Source organism: Augochlora pura, chromosome 5 (assembly GCF_028453695.1).
Source record: "Augochlora pura isolate Apur16 chromosome 5, APUR_v2.2.1, whole genome shotgun sequence".
Classification (NCBI taxonomy): Eukaryota; Metazoa; Arthropoda; class Insecta; order Hymenoptera; family Halictidae; genus Augochlora; species Augochlora pura.
This window is the reverse complement of record NC_135776.1, coordinates 15,487,583-15,507,023: the sequence shown is the minus strand read 5'-3', so window position 1 is coordinate 15,507,023 and position 19,441 is coordinate 15,487,583. Positions and strand designations below refer to the sequence as shown.

Genomic DNA, 19,441 nt, shown 5'->3' with positions numbered 1-19,441 from the left:
TATGCTATGCTATGCTATGCTATGTTATGTTATATTATATTTTATGTTATACTATGCTATGCAATACTATAGTATACTATATTATATTACATTACTTACATTATACTATATGATACAAATAATACGATCAATCGAACACCGCAACAGTAATCTCAATTTTCCCCTGATACTCCATCACCATCAAACTCATCTAAAATGCCCAATCATATTCGACACAGAAAATATAACTTTTTCTCTCGGTAAAAGCCCCGAGAAAAGTAATAGGGCGTAGATTTACATACCCTGGCAATATTCGTCGTCATTCGGAATCGCGTCGGCTTCGACGAGAATTTCAGTTTGCGTCCCGGCGAAGGGGGAAATATAACTCAGTTTGCCGTGATGTAATTTAATTCGTCGACGCGGGATCACAATGGAGAAAATTCGCTGTTGGAACACGGGTGACGAGTCGTGCAGTCGCGTGACTAATGCGTCGAATGAATTTCCACTTGGGAACAATGATGCACAACTAGTTAGCGCGGCATGCCACGGGACATTGGGTGTAAACGTTGCCCGATTCGTTTGCGGAATCAGTTATGGCGGACGTGTTTGAACGCGCGATGCTCGTTCTCTGTGTGTTCCAGTGAGGGTGAACGATTCGCAGCTCGTCATGCTGTCGGAGAAGGCGCTACGCAACCCCACCAAGAAGGGAAATCTGCATAAGCGGACCGCGGACTCGGCCAAGTGGCAATTACGGTGGTTCGTTTTATATCAGGTGAGCACACACACCCGGCCACTTCTTTTTCACTCGAATACTATTTCGGCGGCGGCGCGGTTCACGGCTTTTAACCAGATTAGGGCGCTCGAGGCTCGAAACGGTTTTTAATTAGCTGTTATTACAGAGCGTACTCGAACCACGACGCGGAACAAACGTTTGGCACCGTTTCGGGAAACCAGGACGTTGCGAACGTTGTATAAAATCTATTTATAATCGTAGTTAGAAAGCGGAATGATTTAATTATATTTATCCGTTTCGTATTGTTAAAGCGCAATTCGAATTTGTTGTTTGGTCAGAGTAACACGTTGTTTGAAATTAGATGGGAATTCCGCTGTCGTGGAATGATCGAACTGATCGACTATTCTACGAGTTAATATATTAACTTTTTTATTCTTAATTATTCATACGTGTCGGAAATAGTAACTTAGATTTGAAAATGTATTTTTAAGTTAATCGATTACGACTCGGTACTTTTATTAACATTTACGAAACGGGAGGACGTTGAAGTAGTGATTGTACAGTTTTATCTTACGACTTCAATTTAATCGTATATTTTAATAAATAATAATATAATAAATAATAACAGTAATAACAGTAATAACAGTATAAATGACAATAATAACAACGAAATAAGTAGTGCATAGCAGTAACAAAATAAATAATAATAATAACGTATGCTTCAATGAGATAAAACGTCCGACGTTGACAAAGTGTTAAGGATTAAAAATATGACTGATAAACATTGAACACGAATGGTTGACAAATTCCGCAGCGAAATGATTGCAGATCTGAATCTGTAGCGAACGTTTCATCTGTTCGTTCGATCCTATAAGCAGTAGTCGGAAGATCGTGTTTTAAAGCGTAGCAACGCTGAGTCCCATTTAACTCGTTATCGCTGTTCAACAATGTATTACAGCTGTCTGCGATTGTCACGGAATCGTTTTGTTCCACCGAGGAAGCTAGATTGACGAAGATAGTGGTGATTCGAGGCTGTAGCTTCCTCTTTGTTCCATCTGCGACATTTCATCTCAGCGAAGTAGTCCCCCTGTTTTGAACGTACCGAACCGGGGCGACTTGAATGAGAGACCTGCAATAAGTTACTGAACTGCGAAACGCCTTTTACGCTACCGTTTCTGCAAATCACAGGGAAGTTCGATTGTTTTCTGGCTCGACGGGCAGCCGGCAATGTCGTAAAACGTTTCCTTAGCAGCGGCGACTTCATCTTTCGCCGATGTTCCTTTGAATCCAGAAGACGGTTTGTTGAATATATTTGACAAGATGATAGTACAAATATAACAGTATTTAATTAACGCAAAATGACAGAGACGTGTTGCTAAGTGATTTGAGAGAATCGTAATTATTTTAGTTATAAATGTCTTTCTTTCTTTTAGGCTAATACGATATTTTGGATAATTATGTTAATATAAATGTTTAAAATTCAATATAATTGTATTTTGTGATCTTTGTTACTGTATTGTATAGGAATATTTACATCTTCTATATCATAATTGATTCCATCATACTATAGATTATATCAATAATTTATAATAATAATTCGTAGATTATAAAATAAATAAAATTAGTGGATGAAATATTAGATTAATTACCAGTAATCTATATTAATAATTTACATTAATGCTTTATATTAATAATTCAGACTAATATTTAATATTACTATTTATTTAATATTAATATAATATATATATATATATATATATATATATATATATATGTATATATGATTAATAATTCATATTAACAGATTACCTTAATAACTGCGTTAATGGTTTATATTAATAACACTTGTTCCCAAATGAATAATATGAGTTAACAATCGCATTAATAATGCAATTTATAATATTCACAATTTACTCTAAGGAATTCACGTTACGCGAGCTCGGACCAATTGATCACATTAACAAGTAACCGCATTATAACGCGAAAGTCAGCCTCGGCGCTCGGTTGGAAAAGTTACCGCTTGCATCGGCGAAAGTTGACAAGTCTCTGTTTGCTTTAACGCATTGAAAAGTTCCCCGGGAACGTGTTCCAGACGTTAAGATAAAATTGTGGAAGTTCGGTCAAGCTTCAGACAACTTTGAATTATTTCACAAGATGTTTGAGAAAGTTTGCAAACGAAAGTTCCAACCAGAATCGTGTAATCATTTTCGTTCGACGACTACCTTTTTCCGCTTTGCTGCTTATCCGAACTTTGCGAGGACGAATTTCTTTTCTTGCATCGATTTCACGTCGATCGTTCGGCTATTCTCACGTTTATTCTTATCCAGATATCGCCAAATGAATTAATCGTTTAACGCTTTTTATTTATATATATTTTACCATACGACATTATATATTTTATTATTTATTGTTATGTATTTTAGTGTTTAGTATTATACATATACTATAGTAGTTAGTATTATATATTATAGTAGATACTATTATATATTGTACTAGCTACGATTATATATTATACAATTTAGTATTTTCTATTTTACTATCTTTTTATTTTTATCAATTCTCGAAAGTTCGGCAAGTATTTATTATAAATACATTTCGTATTGCGCTGCGGATATTGTGTTCTTAGCCAGTATATAAAATAATAAAAAGTCGCAAAATAAAACCTGGGTTATTGGTGACCCAAGTATATTATTTTAGGATGTTAATTCGATTATTGATATTAATTAAATAAACTTGACATAATCTTAACATCATAAAACCGTGACATAATTTTTATTAAAGTCTTGACATAACCTTGACACAATTTTGAAAAAAACCGTGACATAATTTTGACAAGACCTTGACACAGTTTTGACAAAACCGTGACATAATATTAACAGAACCCTGACAGAACCTTAAAAAAGCCTTAACAAATCCTTGACAAAACCATAACATAATCTTGACCTAATCTTGACCTGATCTTGACACATCAGCCAGCGATTTAGAAAAATGTCGTCGCCGAACGAGTTCGCGAATCGCACGGCCGAAATAATCGAGAAGTTCGTGCGACCCTTCCGCAGTTAACTGATGACGGGTATGATGTTTGTTTCAGAACTTGCTGTTCTATTACGAGAACGAACAGTGTTCCAGGCCCTACGGCGTTGTTTTGTTGGAGGGTTGCTACTGCGAACGGCTCCTCACCGCCAGAGGCAAGGAGTCCGAGAAACAGGTAGGTGTACACAGCTTTTAGTCTTTGTATAATATTGTGTCGGGCTTGCGTGCGCGCGCTCGCGGTGCTCTCTACACAACAACGGTGTTGTAAATATTTCTTTGACGGTATAAACAGACGGACGCTGCATTTGTCCAATGGTAATTATCAGCGTGTTGAGAAATTACGTCAGTCACGAGCAAATAATCAACGGGGTTGTAGCACATAAATTATGTTACGAAATTGGTTACAAATCTGTTGGGTGCTAAAAGCTGTTCTTAACGTTACAACAATGATATTCGTCTTTTTTAAATTGTACTTTAATGACATCCTTTCTATATACCTATTTTTGGCACACGAGTGTCCTGTTTATAATCGTAAAAAATTGAGATGTTAATTAATGGAAGGTGATTTGATTTAAAAAGTAATTCGAAATTAGGATTTTAGACCTTTGAGATATTTGGTTAAAAAATAGCATTAAATTAACCGTTCAGAAGCTGTTAACATTTAACGCCTTGTTAATAAAATACTACTAAATTGGGATTATAAAAGATTGCTTTTTGCTCTGTTTCATCAATATTGTAAAAAGGTGGGTACGGTAAAAGTTGTGTTAATTAAAAAAGATTCATCACTAGGAAATCATTACAAAGGTAAAATACCTTTAGCTAGAATAATGAGAAATATTCAAGTAACAATTTATATAATTTCCTTTCATCGTCGTGGCAATATGCGATTTAATTACTTAATTAACTTGACCATATACACGTGGAACAATAATCCATACACATTGTGTGCTAGTATACAATTCATCTTAACAATATGTAATGCAAGATGCGATGTCAATTATATTAGCCATGGAAGAAAATAAATTGTATGCATTTGGAAACGTATAAACAGTAATTAACACCCGTAGATTACGAAGGATTTATGGGGAGTTTAAATAAAGTGATAGGCCATTCGATGCCCGAAATCAACGTCATTGCCATGTTATCCACAGACAGATATAACAGTTATTGATGCCTCTACCGGTGTAATCGTCATCTGCTTGTTACGTACACAAATGAAATTCGATACCGGAACGTAGTCCAACTGGAATCAAACATTGCTTACGCGAAACTCCACGAGCATTGTCTGATACTGTGCGAGCACGTTTTCGAAATGGAGTTCCGTTTGTCTACGAATTCTGGAATGTGTTTCTCAATTACGACGTACGAGTTAACTCAATCCACTGGTCGAGCGAATATTAGAGAGCCCCACAAGTTGCTTCCCCTTTCTTTTATACGCAATCAAACTATAGCGAGCTTATCCTCTTACACTATGAATCCTTCCACGCTGCATTAATTAGCATTTATTTGTTCTTAATACATATTAGGTTGGGGAAAAAGAAATCTATTATTTTTCATTAGGTAGACGGCTGCAACGATCGATATCTGTTAAAGTATCGATCAAACAATTTCAGATTTGTACTTGTAGGAAAGGTGACATTTCGCACTGCCAAAATTCTTTTTCTGTTTTTTGTTCGGTCCATTCAGTTGCTAGCTACAGGGTGTTAAAAATGGAAGTCAACGTAGAGATAATTCGGTACAGTTTACAATTTTTCTTTGATAAAGGTGAAAGTGCAAGCCAAGCGTCTGAAATTGTGAATTGTGTTTTCCATCTCTATCGAGAGGAAATTGTGAAAATCGATTACAAGAGTTTTTCACTGCTACTTGCAAGGTAACCAGTATTTGCCAACCAAGCTGCTGCTGAAAGTGCTGTCGAAGAATTTATCAATTCCAGAACAACAGAATTTTACGATACTGGAATTAACAAACTGTCAATTTATTGGCAAAAAATGTGTAGTTTGTAATGGATGTTATTTTGATTAAAAAAAACTTATTCCGATTTGCGATATGTCGATTTGAAGATATAGCTTGGTAGCCGACATTATTTTCTTATTTTCCTACCAAACCTAATAGATTACTGATCCACAAGAAATCCAATTCAATCACTCGCAATTGGGAAGTGAGAAGTTCCTTTTGCGACACCTTCTACATAAATCAAGAATCTCGTAATTAAACAGTTTGTAGATGGTCATCGTCAAAGAAGGTGTCGGGAAAGAGGGTGTCGTAAATGGAGTCGAATCGATGCTCGGTGCAATCATCCTAACAGCTCCTTGGAACCATTCGGAGTCTTCGCTCGATTTCAATAATCGATGCCGCTTACTCTAGACTTCGACGTAATCAAGATGCGAATAGCCGAGGGGAGATAACGGCCAACAACTCTCAAAACACCCTATCTACCTCGATAACATTCGCAGCATGGTCTGGAACCTGTGTCTATTAAGCTGCCGCTGTTGGATGCTGTACAAAATCAGTGATAGAATGGCTTATATAGTAGTGTGGGGAAGGTATTGGCTTGGGAGTTGTGTAGTTTATAGCGTATATGTATAGTCTATTAGCAGCCAGCGGAGTTGCTAGCATGATAGAGGACGGAGGTTGTACGGGGTTGATACAAAATATAAAATCAGTGATAGAATGGCTTAGAGTCGCCGTTCGAGTAAAAAGGGTTAACATTATAATATTAGTCGAATAAGACGTATTAACCCTTTGCACTCCCGTGGCGACTCTGAGGCACCACTGAAATTGTTACAGCACGTTTCAAGATAATTTTTATATTATGAAAAATTAGATTTTAAAAATTATTAAAAGTATATCTATTGTTGCACGAGTTAGTAGATTCAATTTCATATGCATAAAATACATTTTGTCATATAAAATGGAAATGCTATATGTCGGAAAAGTTAATTTAGAATTACAGTTAAAATGGCTTCGAGTGCAAAGGGTTAAATATAGACGCACCTTAGACGTTAACATGAAAGGGTTGACTCCTAAATAATTCTCTATAGTATATTAAATAGTATAGTATATTGTATAGCATAGTATAGTATATAGTATAGTATATACATATAATAGTATATAGTATAGTATATGCATATAATAGTATATAGTATAGTATATGCATGTAATAGTATATAGTATAGTATATACATATAATAGTATATATTATAGTATATAGTATAGTATATGCATATAATAGTATATAGTATAGTATATACATATAATAGTATATATTATAGTATATAGTATAGTATATTCTTATAATAGTATATATTATAGTATATAGTATAGTATATTCACTATACATGCAGAAGCCGAAAGAAGCAAATTCTTGATCGCGCTGTTTCCATATCACTGTGCAACGGTCAACGAATTAGTATAGTTGACTGTATCGGTTCGCATGTGTTTGCCCTGTTAGAATACCGGGCGGGCAGCATTCGAGTCATATGTTTCATCAAAGAGCATAAACAGTGCCAGGGATAATTGCGTTTGCCTTTCGAGGATTATCGAGGGTGACTATCGTTATCGTTTCGAGTCGCTCTCGTCTTGCGTGTACACACTGCTGCGATACCCGCGACGGCCGGGTCAAGTGCCACGAGAAACGCTTCACGTGCACAAGTCGAGTGCGTTTCAGCAAAAACACGCCGGCATTAGCCCCGAGCGTGCAATTTGCGTTCCTGTCCCTTTGTTGCCGAGCTAATACAATCGTCCGCATATACACACGCACACGCACGCATACATACAGTTCGGGAAATTGAACGGAGGTGACTTTTTTATTGGCTATTTTTCGTACCACTTATCGATATAATAATATAAAATTAATGATACGCAGAGTTCAGGAAATAAAACAATGGTGACTCAAAGTGAATATTATATAGTCTATTGTAGATATAATAATATAATAATAATACTGGATACACAGAGTTTGGGATAAGGACAGTGGTGACTTCTATATTGTCTATTTTTTACACCATGTGTGAATATAGTATTATGTATCGTATTGTAGATATAACAATATAGTAGTGGTATAGTAATGTAATGATATAATAATATAACAGTAAAACAATAGAGCAATAGAAAAATAGAACAGTAGATAAATAAAGGAATAGAAGAGTAGAACAATATAGCAATGTAACAATAGAACAATAGAACAATGCAACAGTAAAACAATGCAACAATATAACAATAGACCAACAACACTAATGTAATACTAATAATATTAAATTCAATAAACTATCAACCCATTGCGCTCGAACGATGACTCTGACGCGCCATTAAAATTATTCTATTATGTTACAAAATAATTTTGATGACGATAAAGTTTAGATTTAAATAATTGTTGAGTAGCAAAACTGTTGCTACGAGTCGCAAGAACCAATTTGGCACGCATAAAACCTGCACTTTGTTGCATAGAATGAAAATACTGTAAGCCAGAAATCTTATATCAAATTTCCAAATTTAAAATGGATTTGAGAGCAAAGGGTGGAATCCTAAAACAGAGTCATGCTTTCCATAACATCGGTCTCTTTAACAACAAGTCGCACGCGTTATCAATAAAAGCAAGATAATATTCAATAACAACGCTGTGTCATTAGCTGACGGAACGATAGGTGCTTTCAGGAAGATGTTCCCTACTTTTCCGATAGATCCAAGCAAGCTGTCAAAGTCGTAATGATTTTTGTCGCGCGCGTAGAATCGAGCACTGTCGGTTCGCGTCGTGTTCCACTGCACCATTTCGCATCGCGTCGCAGTCAGCCAAGTGCAGATGCTCTGCAAATTTGATAGTCAGGGGGCCATAGAGTCTCCCGACACTCGACACGCGCAAAAACACGTCAAAGGATGTAATAAGATTGCGTTATTGGCTCGCAAATCTCGGTGTATGATGTCTGCGGAATGCAATGCGGACACTTTTCAACAGGGCCAAATGGAATTGCCGGAGGAAAGCTCCCTTAGATTACCATGTGGCACTGGATTACCGTGTACACGGCACTAGGAATTTGGTATACATAGTAGACGGCAGTATTCAGTGAACGCTTTCAACACTTTATCGACCGGTAGTTAGAATCGGATTTTCATAGGATAACCAATAATTTGTTATCTATTATAAAGGTAAAGGTATTGGATTGTACTACAGCGACCTCCCACATTATTATATAATCTATTAAATTTCGCTATGAGTAAAATCAATAAAATAAAAATGAAATAAGTATAATAGATCACATAAATATTATTTATAGGAATGTTATAATGTTTACGGCTTTAAATTTTCTTTACATTGCTCACAGAATTTATTATTTTACCTTGTTACTCTAAGTAATAGCGAAATTGTAGCAAAGTGTTTTAGTCATTGTCTAGTATATCACTCCCTGTCATCTAAAAAAAAAAAAAAAAATAAATCAAACTATTTAGTTTAGTTTTAAGAAAGTTATCGCAACTCAGAAAGTATCCTAATAGTAGTAGGGGTCATTGTATATCGACAGCCTTGTGCAATTTTGTCCAGCACTGTACTCCGTGCGCGAAGTAAACGCGAAATACTGTCGCAATGATTTGTTCACTCTGTGTGCACGGTGTACCTCGTTAAATACTATTATTACTTCGATGTAATCACAGTTGGCGTGACAATGCCGGTATCAGGGTGTATTTGCTGTTGGTTAGAGTATCGATTTTAATCAGTACCGGCGTTAATGGACTAAGTGCGGCACGTGATATACGGTTTGACACGCCAAATCCCGCCGCGGCGCGACTGAAAAAGTTGCGAGCACGGAAATTCCAGGTGCATTTGTTTGATTCTCTCTCTCCCTCTTTCTCTCTCGTTTTCTCTCTTTCTCCGTCTGTGTTCTCTTTGTTCCGATACCAGCTCCACACAAACCCAAATGGATCGGTGCATTCGCGCGAAGAAACGAGAGCTCGCAATATTTGCGTGCGACTGCGAGTCCTTTCCACCGAGTGCTTCCCATCTACGCAATTTGTTATTCGCAAAGTCACGTGTGCGCGTCGCGAGGGCTCGCGTTACGCGAAAAATTCTCTTCCAAATTGATCGATACGATTTTCTTTCGTGTCTTTCTTCCGCAGTTGGTCTTACTTCCGCGCGAATTATTTGCACTGTTATGTGCCCATAATTATAATAGTGGTCTAACGCAAAGTTATTATTCTCATTTTTATTAGACGAAGCAATTTATCTTCGAATCTTTATTTTTAGAAACAATTAACATTTTTTCAGTCGCGTACATAGCTGGTTCTACTTTCTTTTGTTGCGTGTTTTGCAAACTTTGCAATATTTCAAAGGATATTTTGTCTTTACTGCAATCATTATACTAACGCATTTATATTCACGTAAATCTTAATTTAGTCTTTATTGGAATGATCTCTGTTTGGTGAAAATTAGAATTTAATTAATTAAGAATTGAAAGAACAAGGATCAATTATTTTCTGTAATACATAAAGGACGAATTTTCGTCGTAAATATGTATATGTGCCCATAATTATGAAAGTGGTCTAAGTCATATATTTCTTGTTTCGAGATATTTAATGAATTGGATTTGCATAAATGAAAATATATTTTTACATTATGCGATCTTTTTATTTAGAATTTTATTAGTCTTGATTAATGGAAATTTATTATGAATATGAAGTTTTGTGTGAATTTCATTCGGAAATGTTGTTTGAAAGTTTGAATTGACTTAGACCATTTTCAAAATTAACTGAATGTCCTATAAATGATTTAAAGCAATAAAGAACCATGAGTTTTATTTGAAACAATAACTTTAACGAAATAATTCGTGCACAATTATTAATGATTCTAAAAAAGTAATGCATCTTCATCATTTCGAGTTTTGAAGATTTTTAAAATGTTCCTGAAAAACTGGAGGAATGTATGATAGTAAACACAAAATATCTTTATGTTTTTCTTTCGATATTGGTTTAGTGGTGGTGTATAAAGGAAGTAGCTTAATATTTCCGTATATTTTGAGTCTTCCTCTTTTAGGTAAAAGATCCAAAACGTGGAATTCAGTAGCATCTGAAGAAGTTTTATAGAACATTTTATACGATTCATTTTTCACGAATCTCATCCATTGTATTCGCAGCCAAGAGACAGATTCGTCCGCGGTATTTTTTCCTCTTCTTGCTGTTGACTCTTCTAGTGATTTCGTTGAAATAAAATCCGGTTGCGATATTCGTTTCATCGGAAATGTATTTTTTTTTATCGTTAGATAAACAGGAATGAATTGCCGTTTCTGTTGTTATTTTTCATTTTATCTGCTTATTATGTGGTTCAGAAACGCGTCAAAGAAGGCCACGCGCCGTTTTCAAGTGATGTTTATATAATTTCTTTAAATTTTTGACTTAAACCACTTTCATAATTAACACTAAATGAATTCTATATAATGTTGAAATTACAACCACCATATAATGGTTAATTTTTTAACGATATCGTAAAAATTACATTGAATAAATTTAGTTTAAAATAATGTGGCGTAAATTAACTGATAAACTCATTTTTTTTCAATTTTGACTTAGACCACTTTCATAATTATGGGCACATACGTAATACAGCTGTACTCTTTTGACTGTAAGAAAGATAAATTATTTCTTAAGTGATTATTGATGTAATTATTGTAATTTTGTTGTCAGGGTATATTAATAATAATTACAGGGCTGTTGGTGTCAGTGTAATATCGTGATATTAGTTTTCGTTAACACTTTACCGACTAATTTAAATCTAGTAACACTTTTACATTTTCTTAAAATTAGTATTAAGCAGAATTTAGTTTATTCGTTTTGTTCTTACTTGTTTCCTTTTATTTTGATTTTATCTATTTTGTTCGTTTTATTTTTATTTTACCTATTTTGTTAGTTTCATTTTTACTTTATCTGTTTTGTTAGTTTCATTTTTACTTTATTTATTTTCTTCGCTTTATTTTTATTTTATCCATTTTATTAGTTTCATTTTTTCCTTTATCCATTTTGTTCGTCTTATTTTTATTTTATCTATTAGAGCGTCCCATAAGCTCTTTCCGCGCTATGCAAGACTTCAAGAGTATGCTCAATGAAAATCCGCGATAAAGCCTGCGCTATTATATGTGACACTATAAATCATCCTTAAACAACAAATATCGTCTACCGATCTCGCATCAAAAAAGAAGGAGGCAACTGATGGGACCTCGCGAGGAAAAATTCTGAATTCTTCTAACTTAAAATACGCAATCGCTTAGTTGCCAACGAAATAATTACACGCGATGTACGTGTTAACGCACAAGCCATTCCATCGATTTCTCGAAAGGTCGCGCGACGGTTCAAGTCCGTTTTACCTTTTTTCTTTCCCCCCCCCCCATGGATGCGTCGCTCGTGGGTGTTTCTCGCATCCCTGAAACGCGATTACAAGTCGTTTAGACGCGATGAAAATGTGTTGCGCTTCAGGAGTTGCTTCCAGGAGAGGGATGATCCCATCGCGTTTTTCGTCCGCGGTGCGGTGCTTTTATAATTCATGCGGCACTCTTTCAACGTCGCCGGCAATATCCGGGCTTCATTGGACAAGCAAACATTTCGCGAGCAATATATCAACCGTGAACGCGGCGGCCCCCCGGTCCGGCCAGTGCCTCGGAAATTAAAATAAACCGACCGCCCGATGGTTTTTAATCGAACCGAATGATTTCCGCCCGCTGATTATTCATCGGAATGCGTAGCCGACCGGGGGGGCGTCGCGGTATTTCCAGCGACGATAATTAGCTGTGCAGGGATACGTTTTACCTTCGACCAGAAATTCGCGGGTTTCCGGCGGTAATGAAATATCGTGAATAAGTAACCAGCGACGAATGGAGTCTGCTCGTCGAATTTAATAAACGCTCTCTGCCATCTCGAACGCGGTCTTTTCCGCATCTCGGCGTTCGATGGAGTGAAAAATAATGTTGCAACAAACTGGGGATATATGAAAATGGAGGGAACAACGGGGATCGATTATTATGAAAGTATATGCTTGTCTAAAAGTGATCGTTTAATTTCTGATGAATTTAGGGTAAGTTTGTTTAATTTGTTACTGGTTAATATTTAATATTTTCTAAAATATGAATGCCCTGTTTAATTTGAAATTGGGGCTAGTTTATCTAAAATTGAGATATCGTATAATTTGTTATGAATTTAGGGTAAACTTGTTTAATTTGTTATTGGTTAATATTTAATATTTTCTAAAATATCAATGCCCTGTTTAATTTGAAATTGGGGTTAATTTATCTAAAATTGAGATATCGTATAATTTGTTATGAATTTAGGGTAAACTTGTTTTATTTGTTACTGGTTAATATTTAATATTTTCTAAAATGTAAATGCTCTGTTTAATTTGAAGTTAAGACTGTTTTATCTAAAAGTGTGATATCGTATAATTTGTGATGAATTTAGGGTAAATTTACAACATTGCTTTAACCCTTTGCACTCGAAGCAATTTCAACTGGAAATTTAAAATAATTTTGCTGGCTTCTAGTATTTCCATTTTATATAACAAGATTAATCCTATGCATATGAAATTGAATCTCGTGACTCGTATAACGGTTACACTTTCATCAATTTTTTAAATCTAAGCTTCTGCGATATCTATAACAATAATTTTAAAATGTGCTACAACAATTTTAATGGCGCCGCTGAGACGTCACTCGAGTGCAAAGAGTTCAAAGTAAACGATCCATCTAATAACAAATTGAAGATCTATAAAACAGCAGAAATAATTGTTACTCTTTCCAATCTCTTTTTTTAAATTGCTAGAAACATGCCCGTCCTATTCACGCGGCAATAATTGCTGTTTAATCGTGCTTCTTGAAACGTTTACGATAACGATTTATAAAAAAAGTACCGCGAGTAGTATCTTTCTGTCGAAAAGTGATTCGCTGTTCTTTTTGCACGAACACCTTCGAATAGTAAACGTTAAAACGTAGTTCGCACGGTTCTATGGGTAACAGCAATTACATTTTTCCGACGATCGAAAAATGCCGCAGTTTTCATTAAACGTCGGGTTACATTTTTTGCATTGAATCACTTTCGACCGTTGCATCATTCACTTTCATTGTTGCCGGACATACAAAGGAAATTGCTGAAATGGTTTTCATTCGCTTTAAAAAGGGGTTAATGTTTTATTGGTCCGTACAATGGGCGCGTTGCAACGAGAAGTATAAATTATTTGACAAATGTTGTACAGGTGATCCGATGGCTAGGAACATGAGCTTGAAGGACATGTTGAGAAACGGGGTAAAGGGTTCTGACTTTCAACAAATAATTTCAACACAACAATCGTAATAAGAATTATTATTCCTTTATTATTCATTGAAATAGTTATTTTCGTATGTATGGTGAAATATATAAATCGTAGCAATCCTGTGTATAGTAATATAATAGAATAATAAATAATATAATAAAATAATACTTAATACAATAGAATAAAATAATATATAATGTGTAATAAAATTTATAAATCGTATCGATCATATGTACAATAAAGTAATAAATAGTATAGTAAAATGAAACAATATAAAATAACAAAGAAATAATATACTAAAGTAATATATAATATAATAACATACAATAAAATAAAATAATTCTTCAAATCGTTCTATTTCTATTAAAAATGAAATTTTATCGAGACTTGGACATTTCAATGAGACCGCACAATGAAATATAAAATTAATTCGAAAATGATATTACGCGTACCGACCTGTAACAGTTTTATGCGACTTAATTGTTCCGGTTTCCTTCATAAAGGAAAGGTCTAATCTGCGAGCTTTATTTAACTTCGTTTACTACATCGAAAAGAAAATAATTGCATTTCGCAAGACTCTTCAATTAGCTTTAACGAACCTCTGTTAATTCAAAACTTTTGTAAATCCACTGTCGTTGATAATGAAGATTATTTGCGACGTTCAAGCTTCGCTTAGCTTTTTGTCAATTGATTTTTTAACCGTTGTCAGCTAAATGAATATAGTAGATATACTATGTATGTATATACATTCATTATACAGATGTATAGAATTATATTTATTATATTTATAATTATATACATTTATTATCTAAATTTATGTGTGGCTATGTGTATGAATTCTTTTGTAGGAATTTATTTCTATTTTTATTCATTATATAAAATTATATTTATATACATATAAATTATATATATATATATATATATTATTCACCATATAAATAAATGTATATGTCATTTATCATACAAATATATAAATATATATATTAGACAAAACGTGACCGAGCATAGTCCATCGTCGCAACTTTAGCAACAAATTCGTCTCGCCAAAACTTCGACTGTCCGCGAACATGTTAAATTCGACGCGATGCACTCTCTCGCGCGCAGCTCCCGAATATTTTACCTAAATACATAGAACAAGGTGGTCGACTATAGAGCTACTTCGAAAATAGCAGGTTCCTTTTGGTGTCCGCCGACTTACATCATTGTCCGCGAGCTTAATCCCGCTATAGGGGAATCTTCTTCGCGTAATAGCCATTCGAAAGCTCCTTTTCAAAGAAAAGGAATCACATCCTCAGGCAAGAAATCGATTTCACCTGTCAGCCTTGACGGTGGGACGAGTCCGCGAAACAATGGCCACGGCGAACATCGCCGGTTCTTCTTACATCGAAGTAGTCGGCCTGTTTTACCATGCCATTGTCTAACTGCCAGCATTGTCTCTGGTTCGCGTAGACTTGGCGGAAGGGGAACGGGGACGGTCTGCCACATCCTTCTCAATCTCAACTCACCTTGCTCGTCTGAAAATGTTGCAGTTAGTAATGACGTGTTCTCGTTACCTTGACGGACGCAACAAATGTACTGTTTTTTGTTGCTGTAGCGATACGGTGCTGTAGGTCATGGAAATTTATGTTATTTATTTATATTTTATAAACGTGTATTATATATTTTTGGTTGAGAATAAGACGTGACTTAATAGTTAGGAATAACTTTTCTCTGTTAATGATAGTAATTAATGGCAATTTTTGTTTGAGACCAGTAAATGACTTAATATTTATGAATAATATTTCTGTATCAATGATATTAATTAATGGTGATTTTTGTTTAAGAATAACAGACGATTTAATATTTACGAATAATATTTTTTCGTCAGTGACATTAATTATTGGCAATTTTTCTTTGAGAATAATAAATCGACGAATAATATTTCTCTGTCAATGATAATAATTAATGGCAATTTTTGTCTAATAATACCGAATGATTTCATATTTACGAACATCATTCATCTATTAATGACAATAATTAATAACAATGTTTGTCTAAGAATAATATATGACTTAATAGTAGTTACGAATAACATTTCAAAAATAATTATTTATAGTCCTCTGAAGACTAATTCAGTGTCGCTTTATTAATTAAATGTAGCTTCTGTTGCCATCGTTTTTAACATTGCCGCCGATATTTTCTCTTGTAAATCACATTGTCCATATTGGCGACAACTCGATGCGCTGTAACGTTCCCTTAATCATTCGGCCACTGTATCGCTAGTTTGCAATCCGCATATCGTGTTCCGCGCCTGTACACAGATTATCCGGTCATTTGTTTATTCATACTGAGATCCGGCCCTGCATCAGGCTCAATAAACACGTCTCCGCTGCACTTGGTGTACAGAAGGGTAGACCTTTTAAATCAATTCTCGGGGTTGTTATTCCTGGAACAACGAATTTTATTACAGCTACGATATCAAATTTGTTTCAAGTGAAACATCGAATTTTTTAAATAAATCTCATTGATCGATTTTATGAAACCTCTTGGCGTTGATTTTATTTTTCTTTATTTACCTCTTTATTTTATTTTATCTTTATAGAAAATGTAACGAAAGTTACAGGAATATTTAATTAATTGCGAGTGCTTTTTGAGAACGTTTCCTTATAATTCTTGATAATCTGAAGCTGAGTATTTCAAATAAATAATCTAACGATTAAATCAGAGATTAAAATAACTAAATAATAAATAATTGTAACAAAGCTCAAGTTTCCGGTTAACTATAACCATAACTTCTCTTTCCAACGTTTTCACTTGTACATTCTTCGTTCATTATTTTTCTTCGCAGCGTGTGCAAGAAAGCAAAATAAATCCATCGCGTATTAACAAATTTACAATCGCTGCGCGGAAAAAATTTACTCGCGCTTCTAATGCGATTTCATTTTTGTGTGAAACATTTTTCGATGGAAAAAGGTATTTGTCGGCTTTCCCGTAGAGTTTTCCGAACCTTTCTTGCTGGATTACCGAATAAAACTGAAAATTTAAGGTCGAAATGAATTTCTCACGCTAGTCGGATTGCTGACAGCAACAATAGCTCGAAAACAGTATTAATTTTGATCGACGAACGCGCGTTCTCGTATACTTTATGCAATGCGTGAAGCAGACGCGCGGCGATCGGCTGTTTATTTATTTATAACTTCTTCCCAATTCCTTCAACATCGTTGGAACCCGGAAATTCATAAAACTCCGCCAGTTGTTTGCCGCGGGGTTTGCTGGATTAAATCGCCAAAGAAAAGCGCAGCTTGATGCACTTCCGTCTAAATATAAAGCGGCGCGGAATCATGCTGGCGGCGATCAATTATTGATTCTCGAATGGAGTAAAATTACGCCGCCGGCTATCGGTTATAGTTCTTCGAATGACGTAAAATTACATCAGCCGGCATGTTAACACAATATTCGTCCGCAGAACGAAAAATTAGAATTTCATTTGTTTGGAATTGAAAGAACGAGGATCGATTATTTTCTGTCATATAAAAACGACGAATATATATGTGCCCGTAATTACGAAAGTGGTCTAAGTCAAAATTGAAAAAAAATGAGTTTATCAGTTAATTTACGCCCACATTATTTTAAACTAAATTTATTCAATGTAATTTTTACGATATCGTTAAAAATTAACCATTAAAATGATGGTGGTTGTAATTTAATTAATAATTAATTTTTAATTATAATGATTAAATTAGTAAATTTTAATTATTTATGTATATATTTAATTATATATAAATAATATAAAGGAATTTGGCAAAATTTATATTCACCTGTTTATCAAAAACATGTCTTTAAGTTTATAATTTAAAGTCGTCCCTGCTCTATGAAATGTTTAAATGGCTGCAGTATTATAACTGTACTAAGGTAGCATAATCATTTGTCTTTTAATTGAAGGCTTGTATGAAGGGGTTGATGAAATATAAACTGTCTTTATTTTAAGAAAATAATTTAGATTTTAAGTAAAAATGCTTGAATTGAGTTAGGGGACGAGAAGACCCTATAGAGTTTAATAAAATTATTGATATTACATTACAACATTATATGGAATTCATTTAGTGTTAATTATGAAAGTGGTTTAAGTCAAAAACTTGAAAACGGCGCGTGGCCTTCTTTGACGCGTTTCTGAACCACACAATAAGCAGATAAAATGAAAAATCACAATCAAATAATAACAGAAACGGCAATTCGTTCCTGTTTATCTAACGATAAAAAAAATACATTTCCGATGAAACGAATATCGCAGCCGGATTTTATTTCAACGAAATCACTAGAAGAGTCAACAACAAGAAGAGGAAAAAATACCGCGGACGAATCTGTCTCTTGGCTGCGAATACAACGGATGAGATTCGTGAAAAATGAATCGTATAAAATGTTCTATAAAACTTCTTTAGATGCTCCTGAATTCCACGTGTCTAATAAAAATGAGAATAATAACTTTGCGTTTTTATTAACTTGTTTCAATTCCTTCGTGCATCTAATTTCTCTCCAGCTTCGAAAAGCAGGAAGAGAAATTAAAAATTTCTAAATAAAGACAAATTTGTTTTATAATGTTTTCCAAAATTTAACTGAGGGATACGTCATTTTTAATAAGTTGCGTTGTTTTTATGTAAACTGTATGATTTCTACAGATCGTGTTAGGAAATTCCGGCATTTTTTGAATAATGGTAAAACAGAATATCGGACGATTATTTGTTAACAAAGCTGTGTATGTTAATACGTCTCTGTGTTTCGCGAGCATGCTAACAGATATCGGAGGCGGATGTTAAGCGTTATTAAAGACCGTCGTCAGGCTTCCTCTCTTCTTGAATTTTTCAACCTCCTTGGGAGGACATGGTTCATTTAATATGGTCTGCAAGGGTGATTCATTAACATACTGTTTCCTAGCACGCTATGTTACTATATGCATAATGCAGCATGCTCGGGGTTGTGTATTGTAATTAAATGGGTTACGAATTTCATAAATTTGAATTTTTTGAGATAAAATAATAAAGAACGAAAGTGAAAATAATGCGATGTACTTACGTATCTTACTGCGGTTAAATTGTTAAGATTTTTGTAGTAGATTATTGTAAGTAACGCGATAGCATATATGTATACATCTTTTTTAGAACAGTGTTGCAAAGTGATATTTGTACGATTTTAGAAGCATAAAAATAATTGTTCCACAAATTTTATATATTTTATATATTTTCGAGGTATACTTTAAATTAAGAAGAGTAACAATAATAATATTAATAATACATACACTACATGTATATACACTAATACATAATAATAATAAATAATACTGTAACAAAATAATAAGTAATAATATTTATTATTATTCTTCGAATTTTCACAGTGACCAGCTATATACATATGTATATTATTTACTATGCTTCGTTGATAATGCCACA

The 19,441-nt window shown here is 34.3% G+C and overlaps 1 protein-coding gene across 1 annotated transcript in view; it reads left to right on the top strand.

Annotated features, from left to right (window-relative positions):
- Nucleotides 1-569: 569 nt before the first annotated feature.
- Nucleotides 570-19,441, top strand: part of LOC144470051 (ras-specific guanine nucleotide-releasing factor 2-like) — a 58,670-nt gene continuing 39,798 nt past the window's right edge. Inside the window, exons 1-2 of the mRNA XM_078180845.1 lie at nt 570-751; nt 3,804-3,920. Coding sequence (XP_078036971.1) covers nt 647-751; nt 3,804-3,920 — 222 coding nt within the window. The 5' untranslated portion in view covers nt 570-646. The remainder of the gene's footprint in view (nt 752-3,803; nt 3,921-19,441) is intronic.